The sequence below is a fragment of the Oryzias latipes genome, chromosome 20 (assembly GCF_053564925.1).
Source record: "Oryzias latipes strain Hd-rR chromosome 20, Olatipes_Hd-rR_3.1".
Classification (NCBI taxonomy): Eukaryota; Metazoa; Chordata; class Actinopteri; order Beloniformes; family Adrianichthyidae; genus Oryzias; species Oryzias latipes.
In genome coordinates this window covers 4,469,085-4,482,259 of record NC_136256.1, presented here as the reverse complement: position 1 = coordinate 4,482,259, position 13,175 = coordinate 4,469,085, and the positions used below count along the sequence as shown (strand labels likewise).

The 13,175-nt window shown below is 41.2% G+C and overlaps 2 protein-coding genes across 12 annotated transcripts in view; both read left to right on the top strand.

Moving 5' to 3' along the window:
- Window positions 1–13,175, top strand: part of unm_hu7910 (un-named hu7910) — a 37,593-nt gene that overhangs the window by 17,189 nt on the left and 7,229 nt on the right. For all 11 annotated transcript variants that reach the window (XM_078938895.1, XM_011488612.4, XM_078938894.1 and 8 more), the window contains 6 exons: window positions 10,846–10,893; window positions 10,980–11,075; window positions 11,241–11,276; window positions 12,324–12,368; window positions 12,528–12,557; window positions 12,631–12,663. In XM_078938895.1, the coding sequence (XP_078795021.1) occupies window positions 10,846–10,893; window positions 10,980–11,075; window positions 11,241–11,276; window positions 12,324–12,368; window positions 12,528–12,557; window positions 12,631–12,663 (288 nt within the window). The remainder of the gene's footprint in view (window positions 1–10,845; window positions 10,894–10,979; window positions 11,076–11,240; window positions 11,277–12,323; window positions 12,369–12,527; window positions 12,558–12,630; window positions 12,664–13,175) is intronic.
- Window positions 1,308–8,568, top strand: LOC144981327 (uncharacterized; the record flags this gene model as incomplete). Its single annotated transcript, XM_078938918.1, has 4 exons — window positions 1,308–1,362; window positions 2,574–2,621; window positions 2,717–2,746; window positions 3,088–8,568. Coding segments are annotated over 4 exons (1,887 nt in total), but the record flags the coding sequence as incomplete, so codon positions are not given.

The following is a 13,175-nucleotide window of genomic DNA, read 5'->3' as shown; positions in this document are numbered from 1 at the left end:
TTTTTTAAACAGCTTTGGTGGATCTGAATCTTTGTGCTTCAGCTTCATGGCAGTCAAAATGGTCCAACATCAGCTTCTGACTGATAATCCCCTCTAACCCGTTTTTGCCTTGTGCACGCCGCTGACGGTCGGAGCACTCGTGCGCTCACAAACTTTACACATTCATCGGCCATTTGACGTCTGGGAAACTCCATTTTGCTTAGAATTCTGTTACATTTTTAGTTTAATAAATAACTTTCAAGCCTCATTCTAGTTATGTAAGTGATAAATATTTCAATTTCACTTTTTTGTCATTCTCAAAATGCTTCACAGAAAAAAATGTCCAGTACATAATGTACAGAGATGTTCGAACATTCTTTTCTTTAAGGTCACACAAAGGAAATATTTGAACACAGAAATACGCGAAGCTGGAGTGGATTAAAGCAATAAAAACAAATTAATGAGGACAATATTCAGACATAAACTACAACAACAGCTAAAACACAGCTATGGAAGAGTTTTGACACTGTTAAAATGTACCTCTGGGAGACGATAGGAGCTAACCAATAAACAACCTCTGGTTTACATTGATCATATTTAGTGTACAGATAAGAAGTCAATGACTCATTCACCTCACTTCCTGTCTGAGATTCAGGTTTTCCCTTCTGTACTGTGAGCTCATGTGTCCGATGCTTTCATGACCGTTCTGCTCTGTCTGCTGACTCAGACGACAGGAAGTTAAGAGGCCACGCTGTGAGGAGAGAAAGGCTGGGAAAAGGTACTGAGCATGCGTTTGTACACAGACATGGAAGAAGAAAATGGACACCTTTAGTTTCCAAAACATTTTATTTAATACCCATTGATTACTTTCATCTTTAGTAGACATTTCCTTTGCAGTTTTTAACTCCGTACCTTTTTGTGGCGTTGAACTCATGCGCATTGTCAAACGGGATTTGTTTCTTCAAACAAGCCTCCTTTTTGAGGGCCCAGATCAGCCGGGATGAGGATCTGTCGGTTCTTTTCCTCGATGTTTGAATTGTACTATAATTCTATTAAGAGAAGCAAGAGGACTTCAGACAGTTTTTCTCTGGCTAAGTCCAGCCTCAGATTCCCCAACAATACAACCCCTTTCAAAATTTGGACAGTTCATGGCATGGCTACTCTTCATAAATGATTAAAATAAAAGGCCACCTGGAATTGAGAAAGAATAATTGCATCGTAAATGTTACACATCTGAAAACATATCAGGATGTTTTAATCAAAACTCATTGAAATGAAGGTGTCTATTTACTTGTTGCATGAGTTTGTATGTCTGCTGTCTTCACTGACCGCTGACCGCTCTGTGTGCTTCTGCAGACCAGAGAAAAGACAGGAACAAGAGAGGTACACTCACTGTGGAGTGTGCATGTGTGTTCCTGCATGAGACTCATCTTTTGGAGTGTGTCTTTTTTACCCATGTTTACAATAATATTGGTACAAATTTGGTGTTGGCAGGTACGAGAAGGTATTTAATGGCCAGGGCTAATATGAATATTTCTGTCCAGTAGTTTTGTCCGAATAGTTCTGCTTTGACTTTCTGGTTGCTATACAGTATATACACACACAAACACGCAAACGCACACACATTACTGCTGCTTTACAAACATTTTGCACTGCAGGTTTGAAACCAATGACTGTAAATACGAACTGGAAAGACTGGCACATCCTCCCTGGCGTTCCCAGCAGGAAGTGCCTGCTGGTTCTAAGAAGCCAAAATCCCATAGACTTCTATAGAGAAACAAACAGCTGTTACTCAGCTGTTACAGTCATTCTATTGGTCAGAATAACCATTCTTCACCCAATATCTTTTTCTTAACATCTTCTTGCTAACCCAATTTTTTTTTCATTACATTTGTTTAAATCGCAAGTTATTAGAGTCATAAACTGACCAATCAGATGCCTTAGTAAAAGCGTGTGGTGCCCGCTGGCCCCCACCTCAAACGTTTGACAGATTCTTCCTAGCGACTTTCACTGGAAAAGGGTGTGTACTTTGAAAAAAGCTTACTCATGAGTGGCGACAGAAGTTGCCCTAGAAAAATGACCAAGACCGACTCAGACCAATTACTGTCAAGTGGCTCCATATGGCGGCGCATGTATCGCAGAAAACTGCCACTGAATTGGCTTAATTTCGCTGGAGACGGAGGTTTTCTATGGGTGACATCATTCTCGGCTGTCTCCAGTTCTCTATATTTGGTCTATGTTTGAAACAATCAAAGAGCCACATAATACCTCTGGCCATATCGTCAAAGCAGATCTACAACCCCAAGACTTATCGAGAAAAGGTCTATCTACCATAACTTTTCACTCCAAGCAAAAACTATTTTCATCTTTTTATGAAACTATCTGCTGGTAGTCCTAAAGTCCTAAAGTCCTAGTTGTGTGAGTCTAAAGTTGTAAAACGGCTGAAGATATCGCAGCTCTTTCTGAATGAAGTTGGATGTTTATCAACAGGACCTTTTTTTGAGCTGACTTCTGTCCTTTCTGCATGTTGTGGTGATCTAATCTGAGTTATGGACCTGTAGGCTTTAGTGACAAACACTTCAATGTCGTTCTAGAAGTTAACTCTGCGGTGGTCAGTGATCCAGATGTAAGGTCCCCTGAAGGTACCTTCCAAGTCCTTCTGCTGATGTTAAAGGATTCAGAGAAAGAAGTAATGTGAGCTGATCTTCTGAACAAAATGTTTTTTTGGTCTCAGTAGAAGCTGCAGGTGGAACGAACACAACCAAAGGTATTAAAGCAGAGCACCTGCTACTCGATTCTTTACAGCCATGATGGTTTTGATTTCTGTGGCACGTGCATGGAATCGTCTAATGACTGTGCGGCACTGGATTTGATGTGTGACACCACTAACGGAGTTGAAGGTCTGAATAATTACATACATTTCTAATTATGAAGGCATTTTAAAACATTTTTTGCATAAATCCCTGTGAATGAAGATGGTAACTCCTCCAAGGATGTATTGCATCTTTAACATTTTCATGGTTGGCGTGAGTTAGAGATTTTCTAAGTTGTGGTGATAAATCAGTAAAGACCGATCTACTGTTGATGGCCTTTAATCTCAAACCTCAGAAAATCACCACATAAGAGGCTCCAGGCTGCGCTCGGCTTTAAAAGAAGAGCTGAGAATGATCCACGAGAAAATGGAGGCCAAGAGGATTGCACGCATCGCATTGAGTGAGATCAGAGTTCTGCTGGCTGAGGAGGAGGAGCGGAGGGAGGCTGACTGGACTCTGAAGATGAGGAGTCTGGAGGAAGCTCAAGAGCATCTGAGGAAAGAGAAGGAAAGGAGTGAGAGGGAGAAAGCTGAGAATGAAAGGCTGGAAAAGGAGAAGTTGGAAAAGGAAAGGCTGGAAAAGGAGAAGTTGGAGAAGGAAAGGCTGGAAAAGGAGAGGCTGGAGAAAGAGAGGCTGGAGAAAGAGAGGCTGGAAAAGGAGAGGCTGGAAAAGGAGAGGCTGGAGAAGGAGAGGCTGGAGAAGGAGAGGCTGGAAAAGGAGAGGCTGGAAAAGGAGAGGCTGGAAAAGGAGAGGCTGGAGAAGGAGAGGCTGGAAAAGGAGAGGCTGGAGAAGGAGAGGCTGGAGAAGGAGAGGCTGGAGAAGGAGAGGCTGGAAAAGGAGAGGCTGGAGAAGGAGAGGCTGGAGAAGGAGAGGCTGGAAAAGGAGAGGCTGGAGAAGGAGAGGCTGGAAAAGGAGAGGCTGGAGAAAGAGAGGCTGGAAAAGGAGAGGCTGGAGAAGGAGAGGCTGGAAAAGGAGAGGCTGGAGAAGGAGAGGCTGGAGAAGGAGAGGCTGGAAAAGGAGAGGCTGGAGAAGGAGAGGCTGGAAAAGGAGAGGCTGGAAAAGGAGAGGCTGGAGAAGGAGAGGCTGGAGAAGGAGAGGCTGGAAAAGGAGAGGCTGGAGAAGGAGAGGCTGGAGAAGGAGAGGCTGGAGAAGGAGAGGCTGGAGAAGGAGAGGCGGGAAAAGGAGAGGCGGGAAAAGGAGAGGCGGGAAAAGGAGAGGCTGGAAAAGGAGAGGCTAGAAAAGGAGAGGCTAGAAAAGGAAAGGCTGAAGAAGTTGGAGAATGAAAGGATTGCAAAGGAAAGAGCTCAGAAGGAGAAATTAGAAAAGCAGAAATTGGAGAGGGAAAGGTTAGAAAAAGTGAAGGCAGAGAAGGAAAGGATAGAAAATGAGAAAGCTGCAAAAGAAAGGGCACAAATCGAGCAACAGAAGGCTGAGAGAAAAAGGCTTGAAGAGGAAAGACTTAAAGATAAGATTGCCAAGGAGAAAGCTGAGAAAGAACGCCTGGAAAGAGAGAGAATTGTTTGGGAAAGACTTGAAAAAGAAAGAATTGCCAAAGAAAGAGCAGAAAGAGAGAGACTGGAAAAAGAAAGAATAGCCAGAGCGAGGGCGAGAGAAGAGAGGGAAAGACTTGCTAGGGAACTACAGGAGAGAGAGCGCATTGCAAAAGAAAGGGACAGAGTTTCCAAGGAAAGGCTAGAAAAAGAAAGAATTGGCAAAGAAAGACTGGAAAGAGAGCGTGTCGCAAAAGAAAGGGAACAAAATTCCAAAATGAAGGCAGAAAATCAAAGAATGGAGAAAGAAAGTTTAGAAAGAGCTGCTAAAGAGAAGGAACGCATTAACCAAGAGAGGGCGAGGGTCGCAGAAGAGAGATCGGTCAAAGAAAAACAGAGAATAGCTAAAGAACGGGAACAACAAAGACTAGCAACAGAAAGGTTAGAGCGGGAGAAAGCTTCCAGAGATGAGCTGATGAAGAAAAGGCAGAGAATGGTTTCAGAGAAAGCCCAGTGGGAGAAGAAAGAACCGATGAGAAATTCCAGAGAGCAACGCTAAGAGACATGAGACGATGGACAGGAAAAACAAAACTTCCGAGATGGAGAAACGAGGCTCTGTGGCTCTCAGGAGAGACGAGAAGAAAAAATGACGAAGCCGCACAAAGTGATGACCTCATAGATGGTGTTAAAGGAGATCCACACTAAAGTAGTGTCCAAATTCCTTCACTACTCATTACATGGTTCATTATGTAGTGCGTTCACCAAGAGCTCTCCGACTCAAAAATCCAGTGCCCTAAAGGTTTCCAGAACCTCTGCAGTGGTTCTGTATTGATGCTCTCTAGATTAGCGGATACAAACCACATGGCATTGCACTTGAACAATTTTTCATGTCAAAATTATTTTTTTGGTTTATGTCTTATAAACCTTCCAAGTTTTTATCATCAGAACAGTGAATTCATAAATAGTCTTAGTAAATAGTTGAACTTATTAGGTTTTTACTTTGGGACATCTGTGAGGTCATATTACCCATTAAAAAAAAAGTAGTGAGCATAGTGTCTGAATTGCATATAAAATCCAGGGCACTAGATTGTCCTGCACTATATTGTTTTTTAGTTGGTGAGGAGGCAGAGAATTCAGAAATGGCCCAAGTTTCACAGCCCAACTATGTGTCAATGTTCTGCTGTTGTGTATGTGCACACCATCTCTGTCCTTCACTTAAAATTACTTATGTAGGAGAACTTTCAAACCAGTTATACAGGTCCAGTCTTATCGTCCATCAGACCAGAATGACGGGAAGAACATTTGGCTGAAAGGCTGTAATAGGCATCGCCACCCACACAGTGTTGAAACCTAAACATGGATTCAAGCGTGTAAGAAAGAAAACAGATCACACTTTAACAGGGGCTTCAAATCTCCTCACTTCAAGCTGCAAAACTGGTTCCATTTGAAACCAAATACTTAACAGATTCTACATAAATGGTCTGGAGCAAAAACTTTAATAAGTCCTAAAATGTCAACAAACTTCCCAAAATGTCAGAAAGACCCTCTTAAGCTGTTCCTTCACCATTAAAACAATAAACCATTAAATCTTAATTCTAGCATGTTAGCATACAGCGTATGAACTATGCAAATCAGAAATTTCCTCTGATACACAAACAAAGTTTAGATTTGCTCTTTGGTGAATTTCAAGACACCAAAGACACGTCCCTCTGACCTCTGAAATAATTAAAATACTTTTTTACAATGGATTTGTGGGGGAAATGGCAGCCATCTTTGGAGTATTTCAAAATGTAAACACAGCAAATTCAGATGACTGAGTTTAGTTAAATGACATCAGGAACCTGCTAACCACAGGCTGTGCTGACAGTGTTTATATTCTCCTGGTTGGGTTGATTAACTGTTTCAGTTGATCAAGTCAAACCTTCTTTGGCACCACGGGGGGGGGGGGGGGGGGGTGTAAGCAGAAGGTGCTCGAGGAGACTTCCTGTTTAGAAAAGAAGTTGTCTTTGCTGTCATAACTGCAGCCTCTGAGAAGACTTGATAAACTGGACTGGTTTTTGTAGCAACTGCATTATTGGTAGAGATTAGTTCGAGGCTGGTCAGTTAGGGGCAGGACACTCCAGGCACAGAAGCACAGACGAACTTTGATGAATCAGTCTTTGAAGCATCAGGTGAAAGTATTGAGACTAGAGTCTGGTCACACATCACTTGTTAGCTTTTCATCATTGGTCCAAGTAAAGAGGTTCAGGACAAAAAACCCCACAGATTTGGGTAGTTTTATTTGCTTATTTATTATTCCTTTGCTTCCATTGTTTTTCTGTGACAGACATCTACTTTGTTGTAGTTTTGAATTTAGATAGTAGCAAATTTGATTAATCTATAATTTTGATAAATGTCGATTTGTTAGAGGAATTTGAAAAAGAAGGAACCATGAGGTGTTGAGACTTGAAGCACTGAAATATATTATAACATACTTTAATAACGTCTGTAAACTAAGAGAAACCTCGACTGTAAGCAGGAACACTTACCTTATATTGATCACGTTGATTTGCTAGTTTGGTGCTTAGGCTGTGATCATACTGGCCTTTTGTGTGTTTAGATTGTGGTGTTTTATTTATTTCATTGAAGCAAGTTTGATTAAAGCTGCATTTTTAAAGGTTTTTTTATGGAATTTATTTTAACTTGTTTCACATAAACTGAGGGATGAAAAAAGGCATCAAATGCAGCTAAATGTTTTTCATTTTTCTACACACATTTTCATGTAAATCAGCTTTTAATAAATTAATCAATTGATATGAAAACATCAATACACCTTTTATGGAAAAAAAAATGTCATCTGTAAAAATCGGATCTTATTTATTCGTGTTTAAACTTTGAATGCTTGTTTATTTAATGTTAATGAAAAGAAGAACTTGTGACTTTTCATTAGTATATCCATTCATTTTAAGGTCCTGTATCGTGCTTTTCTTAAGCCTTTCAGAATAAACTATACCCATATATATGATATTATGTTACCTATGACACACGAAAGAATTTTTAAAATTAAATTTGAGTTTTTTTCCTGAAGTTCTTTTCCATCCCGGAAGTAAAATGACTATCTCTGAGGCTCCGCCTTTCTCTCCATGTGGGTACCGCCCATTTGATGACGTCCCCCGGGAGTCGGCCTCATCAGCGTGTCTGCATTTAACCCACGAAAACAAACAACATCAGAAGTTTTGCAAAGATGGATGTGCATATTGTTCATAGAAAATTAAGGCACTTAGCCGATGTAAGCTAGCTCCATGGAGAACATGTGTGTGTGCGTGTGTGTGTTAGTCTGGGGGTGGTGCTGGCAGCACAGACTCTTCCTGGAAGGGGCTGTTCCTCACTTTGTGATGTCACAATGTGAGAACCCAATTGTTGTCGTTGATTGGGAGGGGCTGGTGCTCAGGGCGCAGTTTTTAGAGGAAGGCTCAGAAATGCAAAAACTGCTTTGGGGTTGTTTATGAACATCATAATAAATTTAAAAGCTCAAAAAGTTGATTTTGCATGATCTCTTTAAGATAATTTTTTACGTTTTTCCGTGAAAATATTGTCTCCAATTGTTTGAATTTTACTCTGCATAAATGAAACTTTTTCTTTCTAAAATAGCCAATGATCAATTTTTATGTAAAGGAAAAATAAAGGTTCTCCACGTACAAGCGTTGGTTTTCTCTGAGCACTCTGGCTTCCTCCCACAGTCCAAAAACATGCTTCAAAGGTTGATCAGTTAGCCTGAGGTGTGCATGTGTGAGTCTGTACGGGAGTGATTGTGTGGCTCTGTATGCTGCCTTCTCCCAACAGTAGCCAGGACAGGCTCTGCTGACCCCGTGACCCCAAAAGGGATATAATGGGTTAAGAAAATGAATGGATGGGAACAATTCAAGTGTTTTGGGTTTTGTTTTTTTTATGGATTTTTTTTTCGGGAAATGAAAAGAGGTTTGTGCAACACAAACATGCAATTGTTAAACTTTCCTTTCTGCTTTTCTTAAACACTTTCAGTCTCACACACCACAGTGTCGTGCCTCATTTTGTTTGATTGTTGTGTGTTCATGCTTCCCTCAACGGAAAACAGACTTTTGTAAAGGTTTGTGCTTTTGACTCTGTTGCATTTTATTTTAGTAACTCTGAATCGCTTAACGTTTTCCTGTTATTAATGAACTTTCAAAGTTGATGTCAAAGCGCTTTTTTCTCAGCTGTCATAATTATGATCAGTTATGCAGTTTTTCATCTGTTGGTTTCATTAAAACTGTTCCTTCTGAGTGAAATGAGCTTTTATTCATGTTTTTTACTCCTATAATTTTGTGTTTGTGTTCAATAGGTTTTTTAAACAACTGAAAAACAGAGAAGAATGCAGATCAATCTGATTATACGTGTTCTTCATTATACCAGATCTCACCAGCAGAAGCTGTTCCTTGTTCAAACTCCTTCAGGACTAACAGTTTAATCCCTTTTTTAATTCTTATATTATATAGTGACACTTTAAACATATGCTTATATCAGCTTTCTTTGGAACCTTATTTTATTTTATTTTATTGACTTTCATCATTTAGATTTCCAATTTTAGTGCTTTAACTTTTCTTTGGTTTCATGTTTAAACTCCATACTTGTGAACGTAAATGTTCTTATTTTATCTCAGATTAAAAGGTTTGAATATATTTTTGACTCTATTGGATGTATAAGAGAACTGGACTGAGCGAGTGTGATGTCATCCTAGAAAATGCCTTCCCTCCAACTCCAGCTAAATGAAGCCAAATCAGTCGCCTTTTTTGTGCGTTACGGACGTCGCCATGTTGGATTCAGGCGACAGTGAATAGTCTGAGTCAAACTTAATCGTCGTTTCCATGGCAACTACTGTTGCCCATGAGGAGTGAGCTTGTTGGAAGTCCACACCCCTTCCACTCAGGACAATCTGTCAATCACCGGGCACCACACGTTTTTACTGAGGCATCTGATTGGTCAATTTATAATTGAATAATTTGCAATTTAACAAAAAGGGATCAGAGCAAGAATGGTTATTCTGACCAGTAGAAGGAGTACTAGCTTTTTTTTCCTCTACAGAAGTCTTTGGGTCCGTCACTGAAGGGAACCACCAATTTTAAAAGCACCTCTTTGTAACACAAACACTATAGATCGGTCACCAGGAAGCACACTTTCACACACGCAGGGCCCTTTGGAGGGAGTGTTTGGGTGATCGGATGCCGCCGTTGGAGGATGGAAGCTTCCGTCTTGGCCCCACTTTAACTGCATATGAACACACACCAGGAGGACGGTGGTCACCTTGGACCCCGTCTCCCACCACGACCTGGGTTGGATGGGCCAGTGGCTGGTGCGGGTGTCACTGGGGTGTCCGGTGGAGAACCTGTACTCTAGATCTGGTGGCTCACTTTCTGTGCGGTGGGGGAGTTTATAACATCTGAGCTGGGGGGTCTGTGTTCTGGAGTGTGGGCGGGGTTCCCTACATCAGGGCAAACGGCTCCCCCAAAAATGTTCCATCGTTGCTTATAGCCCTGTCCTCCCATTTGGGGGCAATGAGCTTCTCTCCTATGAATGCAGAGGACTTGAGTCCTAACATGAACTTCCTGTGTGGGTCACAGAATCTACAGCCACACCAGCCTATTTGTCTTACAAAAATGCAAACAAAATCTTACCTCCAGACCTCTCACTTTAGCCATGAACAGGCAGCGGAGCTGAAACCAAAAGCATCACAAAGTGGGGAGGAACATTCAGAACCATGGTGTCTGGTCTGCTTTAATGTGGCATTCCTGAGGTTGGTTTTATCTGCTGAACTGGATCCAAGATCGAGAAAGAAAAATTCACCAGGATCTTTATTGTTTGGTTGTGATACATCAACTAGAAGACGTGAAGAAAAGACCCAGAGCTTCAAAGTTCTGCTGTGGTTCCAGGATTTCTGACCCATCAGAACAACACTATCAGAAAGATGAAATCTACAGGAAATTTAACCTCAAACCTGTAAAGAATCTTTTAAGGTTTTTACCTTTGAAGATCTTTTACTTTACTCAACCTTTGGATCCAAAACAAATTTCCATTAAGAACATGTGAAAGAAAAACAGAATGTAAAGGTAAAAGATTTTAATGAGTTGAGGATCAACTAATATATATATTTTATGGTTGTTAAAATAAAAAGTGAATGGAATGACGGTCCAGGGTGACTCTTGCCTTGACCAACAGCAGCTAGGACAGGCCCCAGCAACCCATGACCCTGAAAGGATTCAACAGGTTTGGAGAATGGATGGAATTATGAGGAATTATGAGGGGACATCTTGAAGTTGAGTCATGGTATCTGGTATCTGGAGTTAAAATCTTTGTTTTTACATCATCTGAAGTGAAACTTCTCAAAAAGAACAAACGACCTGAGGAAAGGAAAACCTGAGGGGCTGAAACAGAAACAAATGACTTGCTGGCATTTTTGGACTGACGTTTGCTTTGTTCTTCCTGCGCGGTCTCAGTTCTTCAATGAGAGGCTGAATAGAACTGAGAAAGCACATTCATGAGTTTCTCCTTTGGTTTGTGTCTTTGAACAGGTTTGAAGACATCAAAGACTGAGGAAGAGTCAGCTGAGGAGGGAACAAGTGAGCGACACATTTAAGTGCTTCCATCTGATCTGCAGCTTAGTAACGTCTTCAACTGTTGGTGGTTTTTGTCTTCGTTCCTGAAGAACCCACAGAAACTCCAGAAAGCTTTTATCAGAAAGAGGAAGACCATCCATCACAGGCTGCCGCTGAGACCACGCCCTCTGGGGAGGAGCCACCAGGTATGTGCACCTCCCCCCCCCATGCTTATGACCCAGGAGCAATGAAATCCTTTTTGACACTATTGTGAATATTGTTATTAAGATTATTAATGTTTAAAGACATATTTGAGGATACTCCACTCATCACCATGACGACAGTAACGCAGTGACTTCTGTCTGTTTCAGCATCTGGATCTCAGGACGTGGAGTCTGACATTCAAGGTGGGTTCATGTTCTCCGTCTGTAGCCTTGACTCGTCGTTGTAAAGTTTCTGAACGTTTCATTTTGAGCTTTTGCTGTTTTTGTTGTTTGAGAACAAAAACCGGATTTGAATCTAGTTTAGTGGAGAAAAACCAGGACAAGCTTCTGCTCCGGAAACTCTGCAAAAACATTTGAATCAAGTCGAGGAATGCTTCTCAACTGGAAAAATTCAGCTTTTAAAACGATCATACCGGTAATTAAAAAAAAAAAAAAAGCTAAATTGTATTATCGGAAATAAATCGATAATTAAAGTAGTTTTTGTTTTAAGGCCAGGACCCTGTCCCGTCTATCATGTTCAGCTGTGAAACTGCCTGCATGGAAACAACAGATTGTCAGAAACAATGTTGAAGGTTCAAACCCCAGAAGAGCCTGGCTGCTGACACTAACTAACTAAACTGTGGTTTCCTGCAGGATGTCTGTGAAAAAGGCTTTTTCATGTATCTTTATTTGAACATTCTCCACATATGGAGTATATATAATGACTTCCCATTGCTCTCAGCCACAGCGCTCAAACCTTTTCCAGCCAGAAACACTGATTTTACAGGCCAGCGCCACCTACAGGACAAAGAGCTGGTATTCAGCTTTGGCTTTTTAAGGTAGATCTGATAGTCATCTTCAATGAGTTTTTAACTTAATATTTTGAAGAAAAAAGTGTAGAAGTTTAAATATGTTTTTTTTCTTTTCAACAAAATTATTTTTCCGCCTTTTAAAGCTTTAGAGCCATTGATTGCTCTGCATTAAAAAAATGAATGTAATGAATCTGAACCCTTTCTATAACTGTAGATCCTCTGCAGGTGTTTTCTAAAAGGTCACATTAACTGTTGCAGTCAGAGTTTTCAGTTCCTGCTCAAGACAAAACTCTGCTAACTCACTGATCCGAACGTCAGAGTTTGGAAGTGTCTGCTCAGAAGTAGGCTGAGTGGCTGCTGTCTGTCCCGTTGCCATGGTGACCAGGGCAGCATCCTCATCATCAGCCATGTGACTGAGGCCTTGTGTTTCTCTGCTCAGCTGCCGTCCCGCTGCCTCCGCTGGTGGAAGATGAGTTTACTCCAGGTCAATTCAACACTTTTCTTTCTCTGTTCTCTGCTGCTCCTTTTGTTTCTGGGGGGAATGAACGAAAACAGGAGAAAATATTACCTAGAAGTTTTTATTTCATGATCTTAGAGTCTGATCTTTTCCTTGTTTGACTCCTCGTCTCTGCGTCTTCATCAGACCATCCTCAGGACAGCGCTCATCCTTACGGTCTGTGATCCTTTCTTCTCCTTTCATTTCATTGAGCGTTCGCCTCTTCTTATCAAACCTTTGTATCTTTTAGAGGGGGAGGGCGACGCCATCGACAGCACCGGAGGTGAGGCCAGATCAGAGCTCGGCCGCTCAGACCTTCACATGTGAAGCAGCTTTCAGGACAGGAGACACAGCAATCTTTATGAAACAAATGGACAGAGCAGCTCCAAAACGGCATTTCTGGGAAATTATTTAGAGAGCAAGATGAAAGAAAATAAAACTTTAGCAGGAATAAGAAAGAACGCTAATTGGGGAGGCTCTTATCAGATTTATTGTATAGGTTTAGAATTTATAACTTTGTAAAAAAAAATAATTTTTTTTTGTTAAAAAAGCCTCTTTTTGCAGCAAAAATACTTTGTTTGATGGCTGAATCAGGGAGGATCTGATGCTTCAGTCGATCTGCTCAGTCAGGAGGCAGATGAGGACGACTCCTTTGTTCATAACGATCCTTTGACACAGCTTCCCTTTTTCAAAGTACACTTTAGCGTTCCACAACTGAGCATCTATGCGGGAACAACATTTCACAAAAGTCTCCATTTTTGACTCCTGTGCCGCTGATGTTTTTCTGATGCTGAT